Source organism: Pelobates fuscus, chromosome 11 (genome assembly GCF_036172605.1).
Source record: "Pelobates fuscus isolate aPelFus1 chromosome 11, aPelFus1.pri, whole genome shotgun sequence".
Classification (NCBI taxonomy): Eukaryota; Metazoa; Chordata; class Amphibia; order Anura; family Pelobatidae; genus Pelobates; species Pelobates fuscus.
In genome coordinates, this window is record NC_086327.1 from 37,109,330 (window position 1) to 37,127,121 (window position 17,792).

At 47.4% G+C, this 17,792-nt stretch overlaps 2 protein-coding genes across 2 annotated transcripts; both read left to right on the plus strand.

Annotated features, from left to right (window-relative positions):
- Positions 1-14,608: 14,608 nt before the first annotated feature.
- LOC134576851 (histone H3) lies at positions 14,609-15,019 on the plus strand. Its single transcript, XM_063435542.1, has one exon. The coding sequence runs from the start codon at positions 14,609-14,611 to the stop codon at positions 15,017-15,019; it is 411 nt and encodes a 136-aa protein (XP_063291612.1).
- Positions 15,020-17,061: 2,042 nt separating this feature from the next.
- LOC134576852 (histone H3) lies at positions 17,062-17,472 on the plus strand. Its single transcript, XM_063435543.1, has one exon. The coding sequence runs from the start codon at positions 17,062-17,064 to the stop codon at positions 17,470-17,472; it is 411 nt and encodes a 136-aa protein (XP_063291613.1).
- Positions 17,473-17,792: the final 320 nt, after the last annotated feature.

The following is a 17,792-nucleotide window of genomic DNA, read 5'->3' on the forward strand; positions in this document are numbered from 1 at the left end:
GTTATAAGGAGAACTCAGAATGGATTTTACTGAGACTACCTAGAAATCCCAAAGCTGACCTAAAACGGATCAAGCAGTGTCTGTTCGGCTTTTTTTCCTTTTTCCTTTTTTTTTTAGAAATTGTTTATTTTAAAATTCTTGCAAATGTAACAATTGATACTTCAAAAATGTGTATAACATTGCTGCTTTAGTCATAATGTCTAGTACAAAGTTCACATTCAGTAACAGAAATACTTGTAGTCGACATAGAGGGGAAGTGAAGACCAAAAATAATAAGGGTGTTGATATTCAAATAGATTCGCTGGTAGTTCAAGGTCTCATATTATCTCCAGCTGGGTGTCACTATCGGTCTGTTTGACTGGTGTTCATGAAGTTACACTAGGGTTCCCAGGAGGTCATGTATATTTTTTTTTTTCCAGTGGAGGGTGATAAGCAGATTTGCTGCTTTGAGCAGATGTATGTCTAGGGTCCTAGTGTCCCTTGGTATGGAGGGAGGCAATATAAGATATAGGAGTGTTTAAGGTGGGTAGGGTATGGTGGTTCCCGTTATGAGGTGTATGAGACTGGAGATCCGTGACCAGAACTTTTGGTTCACCGTGCATGACCACCAGATGTGAGCCGTGTCCCCAATGGCCTCTAGTCATCTACAGCAGTTATTGGACGTGCCTGGGAATGCCCGTTTGAGTTTGGATGGGGTGTAGTGCCATCTAGCTATCTTCTTATAGTTACTTTCTTGTGTCGCTAAGCTGGTGGATGATTTTTGTGTCAGGAGGAATATTTGCTTCCAGTCATTATCTGCGAAAGATAAGTGCAGTTCTTGTTCCCAGTGTTTTTTGTAGAGTAGGTTGATTGGTTGGCTAGTGTCCTGTAGTAGGCATATGTGGTTTTGACCTGTTTCTTTTTGAGTGTGCATTGGGTGCACGTAAGTTCGAATTTGGTCAGTGCTCGGTGACCTTGTTGGGGGTATTTGTTGGTCCGCAAAAAGTGAATGAGTTGATCGTAGAGAAATTTTTGAAGGGTCGTGGGAGTTCCCTGCGGGTGTAGGGACGACAGGGGCCTAACTCCCTCATTGTCAAGGAGGTCTCGTGAAGGTAGGTATGCTGTGGTATGATATTATCTGTATGCCGCTCCCGATTCACCAGGCTTGAAGAGCGGATTGTGAGTCAGTGGATATAGCGGTGATGGGTATGGTGATATGTCCGCCGCCAATGACTCATGTGTGACCACATTCTCAGTGTCGGAGTAATGGTCGGGTGTTGTTTGTGCATAAGGAAGGATTGGCCAGAGTTGTGCCATGGTATTGTGTGTATGGGGACACGGAAGATGTTATTCTCTACATCTACCCATTGTTTGGTCGTGTTCTTGCCTGTCCAGTCATAAATCCTGGCCAATAGTACTGCACTGTGGTATCGTTCCACATCTGGCAGCCCCAGACCCCCCTCCGTCTTTGATCTTGTGAGCAGCTGATAGGCTAGCCTGGGGCGTTTGTGGGACCAAATAAATGTCGTAAATAGTTTTTGTATGGCAGCAAAGAAGGTTGTGGGTAGAGTGATCGGGAGAACTTGCAGCAAGTATAATATTCTTGGGAGAATACTAATTTTCAGGATATTTATCCTGCAAAACCAGCTGAACTGCGAAGTGTGCCATTTAGTAAGATCTTTAGTTCTAGCTTGGATTAGCAGGGGGGTGGGGGGTGGTTTCATATAGTCGTGAGATAACGGATGGTAGTGCTACCCCCAGATATGTTATATGCTCTGTTCCTTAGGAGAATGGGAAGTTTGATTGTAGATGTGTTTTGGTCGAGTTTAGTACTTTCAGTGGGAGGAGTTCACATTTACCTAGAGTGGCATGAAAGGTGAACACTTTGCTATAGAGAGACATCTCCTCCAGTATATGAGGGAGTGAGGAGCTGGGTTCGGAGACCGTGAATAGCATGTCATCTGCAAATGCTGATATTTTGTGTTCTGCCCATCCAAATTTGAAACCCTTGATGTTAGGATTTTCTCTAACTCCCTGGAGGAATGGCTCCAGGACCAGGACGAAACAAAGAGGGGTGCTATTGGAGATGGGTACTGGGAGTGAGAGTTGGCCGTTCACGAGTAGCCTAGCCGTTGGTCTGGAGTATATAGCTCCCATCCACCTTAGCCAGTTTGGGCCAAAGCCCATCTGTTCCAGGGTGGCAAGCATCAGGGACCAGTCCACCCTGTTGAAAGCCTTTTCGGCATCTCTGGAGAGTAACAGTGTCTGGGTGTTTGTGTGTTCAGAGTGATGCATGAGATTAATGAGTTTGGTGATATTATTTTTTAGCTTCTCGGCCTTGTATAAATCCAGCCTGGTCTGGGTGAATTAGCTCTGGGAGCTTGAGGCGTAGGCGGTTAGCTAGTGTTTTAGTGAACATTTTTTAAATCAATATTTTTAAGTGAGATAGGCCAATAACTCCCACATTGGGTCAAATCTTTACCTGGTTTGGGTAGAGTGCAATAGTGGCTTCCGATGCCTGTGGGGGTATGGAATTGTCTTTAAGTAGGGAGTTGAGTGCGTCTAGGAGTGGGGGTATGAGCTGGATGGAAAAGCTCTTGTAGTATTTGGCCGTGAAGACATCTGGGCCCGGGCTCTTTCTCTTGTGGGAGGGAGTGTATCACTACTTCTAACTCCTCTTTAGTTGTGGGAGAGTCAAGTCTTTGTTGTACGTTGGGTGGGATTGTCTTGGCGATCCTTTGTTTGAGGAAGGCTCTTATGTCAGTAACATCTGGGGGGAGAGTCCCTCAAGTTGTAAAGTTTGTGGTAAAACTCCTGGAAGGCTAGCATGATGTCCGCCATCAGATTTGACTTGGTCCCTTGTGGAGTCTGTATGGATGAGATAAATGTGGTTTGTCTTTGTGTTTTTAGAGCTTGCGCTGATAGTTGTCCCCCTTTGCCCCCTTGGGTATAGTACCGGTGTCTGGTAAGAAGAAGACTTTTCTTGATTTGTGTTCCATAAAGGGTGGCTAGCTCTGAGCGTTTATCCAAAAGTGTTTTATATGTGGTGAGGTCTAGGTTGTTTTTGTCTGTGGATTCAAGTGTTTCAACAAACAACCGGGCACCTATTTTTTTTTTTTTTTTTTTTTTTTTGAAACTTTTATTGTTTAATTTTGCACTTGACATCATGTGAAAAGGATATAGGAGTCATACATCTCATAACATGTAATACTTTACAGTATGCACGAGTGGTACAGAAGTTTCAAACTTTAGGGTAGTCCTAGCTTGACAAATTCCTAAAATACATTGTTGTCATCTTAGAGAACAATACACAGTAGTTCAGTGAGGTATTAGAAGCAGTTTGTAACGGTGTGGTTACGTATATATTAGGTAATCGTCTGAATGGCTCAAAGAAAAACTAAGTGGGTTAAGTATCGTGGAGTGGAGAACCATCAGAATCTTTAATATACTTGTCCCAGGGTGCCCAGGTATATGTGAACACATCGTAAGTGCCAGAGAAGGAGTGTGAGAGCTCATCCATTTGCCTAAAGGTGTCCACTTTGGTAATCCATTCCCTGATGGATGGGGGCTTGGTTTGCTTCCATTTGAGGGGAATTAGACTATTTGCTGCGGTAAGCAGATGATAGAGTAGGGTACGCATTGATTTTGGTAGAGGGGTGGGGAAGAGCATGAATAGTAAGGCCTCAGGAGATTGTGGGATTGCGTAGCCCGTAATAAGTGTTATTATGGTGGTTATTTTGCACCAGTATGATTGTATTACATTGCAAAACCACCAGATGTGGCCCGGGGTCCCTGCGTCAGTTTTGCATCTCCAGCATAGGTTGGATGCGTTCGGGAAGAACTTGCATATTCTGGTTGGGGTGAAGTGCCATCTAGAAATGCGCTTATAGTTACTCTCTTGGGTTATAGTGTTGCTAGAGGACTTAAAGGCATTTTTAAATATAGTTCTCCAATCGTCAGGTGAAATTGTGATCTTTAAGTCTTTTTCCCAGGATTTTGTGAATTCTGGGAGGTGAGCGTGGAGATCCGTCTGTAAACATTTATAGAACACGGTGATGTGTTTCTTTGTCATAGTCCCCAAAAAGGTTCTAGCTTCGAATGCCGTCAATGGTCTGCTACCTTGTGTGAGGGTAGGTTGAGTTTGTAGGAAGTGCATGAGTTGTGTGTATTTGTAACCCTGCATTGGTGTGTGTGTGGGCGTGGGGATTAGATCCGAAATAGGGACCATTCCCTGACTGTTTAGTACGTCTTTCAGGAGTAGTTGCTCCTGTTGGTTCCCGAAGTCTCGGTATGCATTCTGTGGAATGCCTGGTTTGAAGTGTGGGTTTCCTGTAATCGGGTACAGTGGGGATGGATGCGGGGCAACATGGTCGGATTTCTTAATATTGTTCCAGTATCTTAGTGTAGGGATTAATGTTGGATGGTCTTTGTGGTTTGGGCGTACTAATTCCAGGCCTGAGGCATGCCATGGTAGCGTTCGAATGTGGACTTGTAGGCTGGTTGCTTCTATTTGTACCCACTGTTTCTGGTTGTAATTGTTAGTCCAATCGTAGATACGGGATAGGATGACTGCCCTATGGTATGTCTCTACGTCTGGTGCCCCCATGCCGCCTTGTGTTTTGTGTCTCGTTAAGTTTGTGTATTGAGTCCTTGGGTGTTTTCCTGCCCACAGAAAGTTGGAGAGGCAGTGCTTTACTGTCTTGAAGAATGAAGTTGGGATCTTTATGGGTAGTGTTTGTAAAATGTAAAGGAATTTCGGCAAGATGGCCATTTTCAAGATGTGTACTCTGCAGAGCCAGCTGAAATGAGGTTTGTTCCAGGTTCTTAGGTCTCTGTCAATGTTGGCCAATAGTGGGGGAAAGTTGAGGTCGTATGTTTTGTGTAAGGAGTTCGTCAATTGTATTCCCAGGTATCTTACAGAATTCTGTGGCCAGTGGAATGGGTATGTCTGTTGAAGTCTGGTCTCCAACCCCTTTGAAATGTTCAAGGGGAGGATCTCACTCTTGCTACTATTTATTTTGTAGTTGGATACTAGGCCATATAGATCGATCTCTTGCAACAGGTGGGGTAGTGAGGTTTCTGGGTTTTTTATCGTGTATAGTAAATCATCTGCAAAGGCAGAAACTTTGTATTCCCGGTCGGCTATGTGTATGCCCTGGATATTCGGGTTGTTTCTGATCCCCTGAAGGAAGGGTTCTAGTGTTAGGATGAAAAGCAGGGGGGACAGAGGACATCCTTGTCTCGTGCCATTAGAGATATGGACTGTGTCTGAGAGTTGGCCATTAACCCTTATTTTTGCACCCGGCTTAGAGTAAATAGCTGAGAGCCACGACAGCCAATTGGGGCCGAAGCCCATGGCCTGCATTGTGGCTGTTAGCAGAGACCAGTCCACCCTGTCAAACGCCTTTTCGGCGTCGATTGTGAGGATAAGGCTCGGGTCCCCCTTCGTCTGTGCATGGTATATAAGGTTCAACACTTTGGTGGTATTATTTTTGGCTTCTCGCCCTGGCACGAACCCAGCTTGGTCGGGGTGAACTAGTCCCTGCAAGTATGGTTTGAGGCGGACAGCTAGTATCTTTGTAAAAATTTTAAGGTCAATATTTATTAGTGAAATGGGCCTGTAGCTGCCACATTCCGTTAGGTCCTTGCCTGGTTTGGGGATAAGTGTAATATGCGCTTCTAGTGTTTCTCGAGGCAGAGTGTGCCCATGGTTTAAGGAATTGAACGCCGCTAGGAACGGTTTGTTCAGGGTCTTGGAGAAAGTTTTGAAGTATTTGGCTGTAAAGCCATCTGGCCCGGGACTCTTTCCTAGTGGTAGTTGTCTTATAATCATGGAGACTTCTTCTGATGTGAGTGGAGAGTCTAGTATTTGCCTAGTGTTTGGAGGGATTGTCTGGGCTAGTCTTTTTGCGAGGAAATTTTGGATGGCTTCCGGATCTGGTGGTTGGGATCTTAGGTTATATAGGTTTGAGTAATAGGAGTGGAATTCTCTCATTATGTCTGGCAGTAAGTGGGTTATTGTCCCTGAGGATTTTTTTATGTGGGTTATGTACGTTAGTTGCCTCTCTTTTTGTATCGCCCTGGCCAACATGCGGCCGCATTTTCCGCTTTGGGTGTAGTACTTGTGTCTAGTATATAGGAGCGACCGTTGAATTTTCGTGTTCAGAAGTGTTTGGAGGGTAGAGCGCTTGTCTATGAGTTCTTTATATGTATCTAGGATCATGTGCCTTTTGTGAGCATTTTCTAAGCGTCTAATGTCCTCCGTGAGAGAGGTAATTTGGGCCTCCCTCGCTTTCTTGTGCCTGGATGCAAGGGCAATTATGTGTCCCCGTACAACGGCTTTATGGGCCTCCCAGATTACTGTGGGTGAAACCGAAGGTGTGCTGTTCTCTTCAAAGTAGTTATTGAGCGTCTCCTGTATTTGGGCAACATGTATTGGGTCGTTGAGTAATGAGTCGTTAAGTTTCCATTGTGATCTAGATGGGAACAGGTTAGGTATCTGGATAGACATAGATAGGGGACCATGGTCGGACCACGTAATGGGGCCGTATTCGCAGGAACGTATGAGATGTAGGTGTCTGTGTTGCAGGAAGAACATGTCTAGTCTCGAGTATGTGTGCTGAACCGCTGAGAAGAAGGAGTAGTCCCGGGAGGTGGGGTGTGTTATTCGCCAACAGTCAAACAGGTGACGATTGTCTAGGATTTGAACGATTCTAGATCTGGAGGTTGCGTTGTATTTAGTGGACTTGGAAGTTGTGTCTAAGTCAGAATCTAGTGAGATGTTGAAGTCTCCCCCCAGTATAAGGATCTCTTCCGTGGTTTTGTCTACTGCGTTCAGATATTTGCGTGTATGTTTGCATTGTTTGCTATTAGGAAGGTATAGGTTGGCAAGTGTCACTACGGTGTTCCCTATCTTACCTTTGACTATCAAAAGCCTACCTTCTGAGACTGAGTGGTGTGATAGGTACGTGAAGGGTACGTGTTTCCCTATCAGAATGGCTACCCCTTTGGATTTGGAGCTTTCATAATTGCTAAAATATCCTGTTGGGTAGTGTTTATTGCGAAGGGTTGGGGCTGAGTTAGCTTTAAAATGCGTTTCTTGTAGAAATGCTATGTCTGTTCTGAGAGTGTGAAGTTCTCGAAGAGCTAGGGATCTTTTGGTTGGTGAATTAAGCCCCCTCGTGTTTAGGGTCGTGATACGTATGGTTGCCATGTTCGGTTATCTAGGTGAAGTCACTGCTTCTAGGAGTGTTAGATAGTGTAAATGCAGGCACAGTGGATACACTGAAAACAATATATGAGAGATATCGACTCTAGTAGCGAGAGTATTAAGTGCAGATTACAATATATCAACCAGAGAAAATAAAAAATAAAGAAAGAAAGGATATCAAAAACGGATTAATCCAACTATATACAAAGACTTTGAATAAACTCCGGAGCTAGCAATTGAGAGTGCGAAGGTGTTGTGGGTGTGTAGGCCCTTTTAGCCGGTGGCTTTCCCCGAGTGTATTGGGAGATCTCGGGGATACAGATATGGCACCGCTGGGGCTTGTGATGCTGCTGCAGAGTGTCTCGCAGTCTGTGGTGGGGGGTAAATCTAAGTTTTGAGTGATATAAGGAGAGGTGGCGGGCAATCCACCTGTCAACTTATGTAAGGAAGTGGATTTCGGGCGTTAAGTTTTAGTGAGGAATTGGGACACATGTGAGCTTTGCTCGTTATGAACGGGTCTCCTGGCTCAGTTATGTGTCAGGTTGTGTGTGGCTTCGGTTATGGTCAACACTCTCAAAAGCTTTCTCTTGGTGGTGACTTTTCAGGGCACCCGACTCTCCCCCCCCCCCCATCGCCCCTCGCCCTCCCCCCTCCCGACATCCCCAAATACATGTCTAAATATTGTACTGGAGAGGTGTGAAGGGTAAAAAGAGCAAGGAAAGATGAAGGTGGGAGAGCAGGCCCGCGTCCCAGAGGGCCGGGAGAAAGGACAGGGGAGGGAGCAGAAGAACACAGTAGGTTTAACTAGTGGTTTGCATAACAACAGAACCCTGAACCTTTTGGTAGACAGCAAGTACGTATGCTCCTTGGTCAGATAAGTTCGTGGGTATTTGGAGCCCTTCAGGTGTGGGTGACAAGATCTGTGGTGCCAAACTCAGCTTTATGGTAAAAGTCACTGGGATCGCACCGATGGCCCTTCTCCGGCTTGATATAAGACATTGACGAAGAGCTGCCATGTCTTAAGTCCAGGCTTCCTGTGGATCAGGCGTTTTCCAAGAGTCGGGGCTTCATATTAGGCTCGTGAGGTCTAATTGAGCGGGAGACTTGCTGTTCGAAGGAGAGGCTGATGTAGCCATGTCTTGTGGGAAATCAGTGTCTCAGTCCCTTTGTGAGTAGTCTTGAGCAGGCTCCTAAGAGTGTGATAACCTGTGAATAAAGACGCTTTTCTGGCAATTTATGTGGTTTTCAGTTCTTTTCTATGTCGTGTTTCCGTCTCAGGTTTCAGAATCGGTGTGGTTCAACCTGTTGCCTTTGCGTGTTTCGGAGATGAGGTTGGTTGTCGTTGCGACGCCTTTTTGGCGGGGTTTGCCATCTTGATCTCTGGGGACGTGGATAATTATGAGGAGCTTGAATCGGGCCGTACCAGTCTGGTATTTGTACATCCGGGAGATTTAAGGTAGAAGTGAACGTGGCAATGTCCTCTGAAGTGGTTACAGTAGCGGTGGTCCCGTTATGGGTGGCTGTTAAGGAGAGGGGGAAACCCCATCTGTACTTGATGTTCCTAGTACGCAGGATATCTGTCAGGGGTTTAAGTGTTCGTCTTGCTTGCAGAGTCATCCAGGAGAGGTCCGGGTAAATTTGTATTTGGGCCCCCATAAACAGTAGCGGTTGAGTCGTTTTTCTGAGTTCGCGGAGGATGTCTTCTTTCACCCCATAATAGTGTAGGCGACAGATTATGTCTCTCGGGGCGTCTGAGGCTGGACCTCTTGGCTTAAGTGCTCTATGGGCTCTGTCAAAGAGGATATGTTCCGCTGGATCTTTGTGCAGTAGGTAGTTGAATAATTCTTGGAGTGTTTTAGGGAGGTCTTCCCCTTCTATTTCTGGCATGCCCTTCAGCCTTAGGTTGTTACGTCGCCCCCTATTGTCCAGGTCATCAATAGCTCTGTACATTAACGCTAATTGCGTATTTTGTGCTTCTAGTGCCTGTTGGACCTGTTTAACTTGTGTGAGTGTGTGGTCCTGATTATCTTCCAGTGATTCTATACGTTCCTCTACCACTTTAACTTCCGCCGCCATGTTGTCTAATTTATTTTGAAAGGAGGATTCCATTTTCTGGATCAAGGCTGCTATATCTTGTTTAGTTGGTAGATTGCTGAGTATGGCTCTCAGGTCAGCATCTATGTTTGTGGAGGCACTGTCCGAGATGGCTGGGCTTAGTGGGGGTGAGGATGAGGGGTGCTCGTGTAGAGCTTCCGCCGCCATTTTGGGGCCTATCTCGTCGGCGGCGTTTTGCGCCGGATTTTCTTTAAAAAATTTATTAAGGGCGCCCGTTTTGACAGCGGATTGTCTGTGGGAGGCTTGGGCAGGTGTGGTACCTTTTTTGGGGTGTCCCATGTTGCTCTGTGTGCCCGATGGTCGTGGATTGCCCGTGGTCTCCTGCAGAGCTCAGCTAGTGCACGTCCAGCTCGGCTCGCGGTCGGCTCCGCCCCCCACCGGGCACCTATTTTAACTAGCAAATTGTCCGGCAGAGGCATATCGAGCAGTATCAGAAATGCATCTATACGAGAAGGTCAAGGAGAAATGAATGGTTCAATACAATATAACCCCGGAAACCTACCGGACAAACAAACAAACTAGAGGATTACGTTAAGGGCACAAAGACTACTATACCAAATGGGCATTTTGAAGCTCAGCCATGATATTCCCCTTGCAGGGCAATTAGGCATTTGGAAAGCGAATCATCGGATCATACAGGGATATAGCCAAACCTTTGATATGTGTCAGCGAGTAGAGAAAAAAGGTGAATACCCGAAAGCTAAATAAAAATCCGTACCCAGGGGGCGGAGCCTGACCGCCAAGCAGTACAGACGTGGGCACCACGAGCTCTCGCCTGACGGGCCAAATTTGGGTCAAACTCAACGGCTACACTGACCGCAGACTCACCGGGTTGTGCTACCCGTGCTGGGAATGCACTGCGGAACCGAAGGACACCCCTCTGAAACCCGTCGAGGCAGGGAAACCGAAACGCCGAGTGCGGCCTACTAAAGTTGGAGCCGGGGAGAGACGGCCGCTCACCCCGACGCCAGACACACCAAGCGTCTCTACAGGTCTCCTACCCCCCCCCCCCCCCCCCTCTGGACCGGTGGGGGTTATCCCGGTCCCCACTGGGGGAACAGACTGTGGCATCAATCACCACCCCAGCTATCTGAACGCAGCAGGCGACACGAGGCACTCCAACCTCACGGTGGTAGAGGTTGAACGGTGGTAGAGTGCCTGAGGGAGAGACGGGGTGACACAGTAAGGGAGCGGGTTGCACAGTGGTGTGAAAGTGAGGGAGGGGATTGCAACTGGTGGCCCCTGGTGTCTTTGATCCCTGGTGCTCCAGTAAGCTCTCTCTACAATTTGCCCTGAGAGACTGCACAGTCTGCAACTCCACCAGGTGTGAGCTGCAGATTGTGCAGTGCCTCACAATATCCAGAAAACAGAGCATTGAAGTGGTATCCCGCGGCGACGGTCTGATTGGCCAGAGATCGCGAGACACTGCATAGTCAGCGGAGCTGCAGACTGTGCTGGCTTTCTGCTTCTCAGGACAGAGTGGAGGGACCTCGCAACCAGCAGCATACCGGGCAAGGTGTGGGGTCCTTGTACCTGACACAGTATGCCTGCCCGATGGCGAGTTAGGCCTTAGGCAGCCGCCTAAATCGCTGCTCAGTGCCGACTGCGGTCTCTCTCCCTCCAGTGCAGCATTTTCTATTTGAAGCTGGGAGGTAATGATAGTCAGTCACTTCCCAGCATCTCATGCTACAGGGATTCCGTTGGGCAATTAAACAGTGCTTACCGAGTCCCTCTGCAGCAATGCCCATCAGGTTTCTTTAAGTGTATGGGCTACCCAATGGGCAAATCACTACAGAACTCCAGTTTTGTTCTCGCTGGACCATAGGTTCCTGCAGAAAACCAATTGGAAAACGCTGTTTGAGTGTATACAGGCACATCTGGTGAGAAAGTGTATAATGTGTTGGCGCAATAAACAGGAAAAAAAGGCAAGTTACAAAAAAAATAAAATGCTTATGTCTTTAAGATCAAAACAGGCTTATCAGATTGTCTTTAATAAGCTCAACATGTCTGCAGACACTGAAATCATCATGCTGATATTTAGATGAAGCCTCAATGGTCTAAATTGTTCTTTACTGGCAAACACCAAATCAAAAAAAAAAAAAAAAAAAGGAGGATTTCCATGTATCCAAAAAGTAATGAACAATCGTATGTGGACTAATGTAGATACTTTCTAAGGACAGGTATCTAATTCAGTCGGGGGTTGGCTGAACAAATGGATACAACTAAACCTTTAATAAGAATAAAGCTAAAGGGGTGGGATACCCCAAAAGAAGTCACCAATATCAAGACTTACACAAAATAAAGACAATTACAAAAATAAATCCGTACATATCCAATGTGCAATAAAGGGAAAAGCCTGCTAAATGTTCCAAAGTAAGCCTGCGCACATTCCCCATAACTAGTGGAAATGATAGAAAATAGGGTAGGTAGGCTAGATATTGCACACTAGCTGTTTTGAGGTATATATGTCAAAAAGACCTTTTAAAGTCTAGTAAAATACTAGCGTGAGCAAAAAGACGCTAGAACCACATACTAGGCTTCCATGAGTTGCAACATAGTAATAGACAGTATCAGGATGAAGTGAAACATTGTTTCAATAGGCTATAACAAAAGAGAAAGAAACGGATACACTTATCGAGTGAAATCCCTGGCCATGTAGCCATTTGGTAAAGTATTAGGTATAAGATCTCCTACAGTAGCAGCTTTTATAATATCCCTAATGTGACTTCAAGCGCTACCCTGAATAAGAAGCCTGTCCCTAATCTACAGTTACTAGATATACAGCCGCCCAACGAATATCTTCTAAGATCAAGTCCGGTATCTAGGTAGACTTTAAAGTAATAGAGCGGAGCAAACTGAGCATTAGGTGGCTAAATCAGCATGTGAGTGATACAAGTGTCTAAAATGTGCAAACACGAGCAGCTCGAGATCTTCAGAGTTACAGGACAGCATGGAAAGGGTTAAGTGAAAGGAAAGCTACACGTTTGCGTGAGCTTGTGGTGGGCAGCAAGTAAGCTGTAGAGTTGATGCATGGGTGTGATGCCAGCTCTGAGAGAGACAGTGTGGGTGGCTCTTAAAAGAGCCTTTGTGTTAGCGGGTGGTCAGGGAGGCGGACATTTACTTGGCGCTGGTGTACTTTGTGACAGCCTTGGTGCCCTCAGACACGGCGTGCTTTGCCAGCTCTCCGGGTAGTAGCAGGCGCACGGCAGTCTGGATCTCCCGGGAGGTGATGGTGGAGCGCTTGTTGTAGTGAGCCAGGCGAGAAGCTTCTCCTGCGATGCGCTCAAAGATATCATTGACAAAGGAGTTCATGATCCCCATTGCCTTGGAGGAGATGCCGGTGTCGGGATGGACCTGCTTCAGCACCTTGTACACGTAGATGGCATAGCTCTCCTTCCTGCTCTTTCTACGCTTCTTGCCATCTTTCTTCTGAGTCTTGGTGACGGCTTTTTTGGAGCCTTTCTTGGGGGCTGGTGCGGACTTTGCTGGATCAGGCATGATTAACGCTGTTAGCTCGCGAGCGAATAGCAAGCTGCTTGCTCCGGCGGTTCTATTTATAGGCGGACCATGTAAATGAGGCCCTTCCGCTTCCCTTCCTGCGATTGGTTGCTAAAGTCAGATGACGTAAGGAAGCGGCTGTTTAACACTAGCTCCAGCAATAGATTGGTTCCCTGTATAACGTGTCTCTAATTGGCTGCTTGTAAAGTCATCCAATCACAGAGCACAGTGTGTTTATAAATAGCCTGTGGTAGGGGAGGAGTTTTCATCTTCTTGCATTCAATCAAGAACAAACATGTCTGGCCGCGGAAAGCAAGGTGGAAAGACCCGTGCAAAGGCGAAGACTCGCTCATCCCGAGCGGGACTTCAGTTCCCAGTCGGCAGAGTCCACCGTTTGCTGAGGAAGGGCAATTATGCAGAGCGTGTGGGAGCCGGTGCCCCCGTCTATCTGGCTGCAGTGCTGGAGTACCTGACCGCTGAGATTCTGGAGCTGGCAGGGAATGCCGCTAGAGACAACAAAAAGACCCGCATCATTCCCCGCCATCTCCAGCTCGCTGTCCGTAACGATGAAGAGCTCAACAAACTGCTGGGAGGAGTGACTATCGCCCAGGGAGGTGTCCTGCCTAACATCCAGGCTGTGCTGCTGCCCAAGAAGACCGAGAGCCACAAGCCCAAGAGCAAGTAAAGCGGACAGCTGCTGCACCTGCCTCCCTCACCTACCAAACACAAAGGCTCTTTTAAGAGCCACCCACGTTCTCCACAAAGAGCCGATTAATTGTTCTGCTGCGCGCAAACCGTTCCCTGTATCTACACACACACACACACACACACACACACACACACACACACACACACCACGCTGGCAGCTCATAAGCAAGCTAAAATATTAGGGCGCTTCTGTCACAGCACTGACTGAGTCCCATTTGCAGTCCATATCCTGTCCAACATTCCAGCTATAGAACTAGTTAAAATCAATGGCTGCCATGCATGTCTATGATAAACGCAGCAGCAAATTAATACCAATTGGGGCAAGTGTATATAGTGTACAGGTCCTCTTTTGTTAAGCGGGGCATCTCTACATGTCGCTCACTCTCAGGATTCCCCCCTCTCCCGCTGTCTGGAGGACATGCCGGGTGAAACCTACTATGAGCGTTCAAATCCTAGCGGCGCTACAGCTCTGTTGTCTGTGCTGCTGGATGAGTTAACGCAGCCTTAATAGCCTGGCCTCTCGGCTGAAAACATTGTTTCAATAAGTGGATGCTTTGTAACATTTCCTGCTGCTCTGTCTCCTGGAGCTCATTTGTATGGCTACTGAGCGTCCTGTGAGTGAAAGTCCTTTATCAGACGTGGCTTCTATCCCATCGAAAGAAGCGGCCTTTCTGCATGTGTAAGAGGTCAATGTCCCATGCACCCCTCCCCCTCGATAAAGCCTATACAGCTATTAATAAGTATGTTGGGAGGAATACGTCCATTACTGCCCACTGCCATTCCTTTCAACTAGTAGCGTCTATAATAAATGCTGTCAGGACAGGAAGGGTCACTAAAGGCTTAGATCCCTTCTTTGGGCGCGTGGTCTCAATAGATGGAGGAGGGGGGAGGGGATGAAGCAGTTGATTTGAGCGGGCATTTTGAATGTGGGGGAGGGGATGAGAAGCAGTTGATTTGAGCGGGTATTTTGAAATGGTTTACTATTTGTTTTCAGCCAATCAGAACATACCACCCACTTGATGAACCAATGAAAACGCCGTATCGGCTATAAAGCCCAGGCTACAGCGAGCAGCGTTCATTCCCTTTCGTTTTGCTACAATGGCCAGAACTAAGCAGACAGCCCGTAAGTCGACCGGAGGCAAGGCTCCCCGCAAGCAGCTAGCCACCAAAGCTGCTAGAAAGAGCGCCCCAGCTACCGGGGGAGTGAAAAAGCCTCACCGTTACCGTCCAGGAACTGTGGCTCTCAGGGAGATCCGCCGTTATCAGAAGTCCACCGAGCTGCTCATCCGCAAGCTGCCCTTCCAGCGCCTTGTCCGTGAGATCGCTCAGGATTTCAAGACTGATCTGCGCTTCCAGAGCTCTGCTGTCATGGCTCTGCAAGAGGCTAGCGAGGCTTACCTGGTTGGTCTTTTTGAGGATACCAACTTGTGCGCCATCCACGCTAAGAGGGTCACAATCATGCCCAAAGACATCCAGCTGGCTCGTAGGATCCGAGGCGAACGTGCTTAAGTTGAAACCTGCTAACACAAAACACAAAGGCTCTTTTAAGAGCCACCAAATCTGCACTCGAACGAGCTCCAACACATTCATAAAAACGTGTCTTTTAGCCTGTGACTTTGAGCGGGCTAGCTACGGAGCCCACACACTACAATGCTCAAATGTCCCCACATATCCCATTTTCACGTCAGGCAACGATGTAGCCATCATCTCTGCTGGTCTATTTCACTGGCGATTTTACAATAACTTCACTATTTAGAATCCATCGTGTGGAGAGGCAGCAGGAAAAAGACTACTTTTTCGCTTAGAGGAGAATACATAGTTAACACAGGAGTGCATATGCAAAGCTAGTAACAATGTTTCTATTTAATGAGGCCCTTCCGCTTCCCTTCCTGCGATTGGTTGCTAAAGTCAGATGACGTAAGGAAGCGGCTGTTTAACACTAGCTCCAGCAATAGATTGGTTCCCTGTATAACGTGTCTCTAATTGGCTGCTTGTAAAGTCATCCAATCACAGAGCACAGTGTGTTTATAAATAGCCTGTGGTAGGGGAGGAGTTTTCATCTTCTTGCATTCAATCAAGAACAAACATGTCTGGCCGCGGAAAGCAAGGTGGAAAGACCCGTGCAAAGGCGAAGACTCGCTCATCCCGAGCGGGACTTCAGTTCCCAGTCGGCAGAGTCCACCGTTTGCTGAGGAAGGGCAATTATGCAGAGCGTGTGGGAGCCGGTGCCCCCGTCTATCTGGCTGGAGTACCTGACCGCTGAGATTCTGGAGCTGGCAGGGAATGCCGCTAGAGACAACAAAAAGACCCGCATCATTCCCCGCCATCTCCAGCTCGCTGTCCGTAACGATGAAGAGCTCAACAAACTGCTGGGAGGAGTGACTATCGCCCAGGGAGGTGTCCTGCCTAACATCCAGGCTGTGCTGCTGCCCAAGAAGACCGAGAGCCACAAGCCCAAGAGCAAGTAAAGCGGACAGCTGCTGCACCTGCCTCCCTCACCTACCAAACACAAAGGCTCTTTTAAGAGCCACCCACGTTCTCCACAAAGAGCCGATTAATTGTTCTGCTGCGCGCAAACCGTTCCCTGTATCTACACACACACCACGCTGGCAGCTCATAAGCAAGCTAAAATATTAGGGCGCTTCTGTCACAGCACTGACTGAGTCCCATTTGCAGTCCATATCCTGTCCAACATTCCAGCTATAGAACTAGTTAAAATCAATGGCTGCCATGCATGTCTATGATAAACGCAGCAGCAAATTAATACCAATTGGGGCAAGTGTATATAGTGTACAGGTCCTCTTTTGTTAAGCGGGGCATCTCTACATGTCGCTCACTCTCAGGATTCCCCCCTCTCCCGCTGTCTGGAGGACATGCCGGGTGAAACCTACTATGAGCGTTCAAATCCTAGCGGCGCTACAGCTCTGTTGTCTGTGCTGCTGGATGAGTTAACGCAGCCTTAATAGCCTGGCCTCTCGGCTGAAAACATTGTTTCAATAAGTGGATGCTTTGTAACATTTCCTGCTGCTCTGTCTCCTGGAGCTCATTTGTATGGCTACTGAGCGTCCTGTGAGTGAAAGTCCTTTATCAGACGTAGCTTCTATCCCATCGAAAGAAGCGGCCTTTCTGCATGTGTAAGAGGTCAATGTCCCATGCACCCCTCCCCCTCGATAAAGCCTATACAGCTATTAATAAGTATGTTGGGAGGAATACGTCCATTACTGCCCACTGCCATTCCTTTCAACTAGTAGCGTCTATAATAAATGCTGTCAGGACAGGAAGGGTCACTAAAGGCTTAGATCCCTTCTTTGGGCGCGTGGTCTCAATAGATGGAGGAGGGGGGAGGGGATGAAGCAGTTGATTTGAGCGGGCATTTTGAATGTGGGGGAGGGGATGAGAAGCAGTTGATTTGAGCGGGTATTTTGAAATGGTTTACTATTTGTTTTCAGCCAATCAGAACATACCACCATTGATGAACCAATGAAAACGCCGTATCGGCTATAAAGCCCAGGCTACAGCGAGCAGCGTTCATTCCCTTTCGTTTTGCTACAATGGCCAGAACTAAGCAGACAGCCCGTAAGTCGACCGGAGGCAAGGCTCCCCGCAAGCAGCTAGCCACCAAAGCTGCTAGAAAGAGCGCCCCAGCTACCGGGGGAGTGAAAAAGCCTCACCGTTACCGTCCAGGAACTGTGGCTCTCAGGGAGATCCGCCGTTATCAGAAGTCCACCGAGCTGCTCATCCGCAAGCTGCCCTTCCAGCGCCTTGTCCGTGAGATCGCTCAGGATTTCAAGACTGATCTGCGCTTCCAGAGCTCTGCTGTCATGGCTCTGCAAGAGGCTAGCGAGGCTTACCTGGTTGGTCTTTTTGAGGATACCAACTTGTGCGCCATCCACGCTAAGAGGGTCACAATCATGCCCAAAGACATCCAGCTGGCTCGTAGGATCCGAGGCGAACGTGCTTAAGTTGAAACCTGCTAACACAAAACACAAAGGCTCTTTTAAGAGCCACCAAATCTGCACTCGAACGAGCTCCAACACATTCATAAAAACGTGTCTTTTAGCCTGTGACTTTGAGCGGGCTAGCTACGGAGCCCACACACTACAATGCTCAAATGTCCCCACATATCCCATTTTCACGTCAGGCAACGATGTAGCCATCATCTCTGCTGGTCTATTTCACTGGCGATTTTACAATAACTTCACTATTTAGAATCCATCGTGTGGAGAGGCAGCAGGAAAAAGACTACTTTTTCGCTTAGAGGAGAATACATAGTTAACACAGG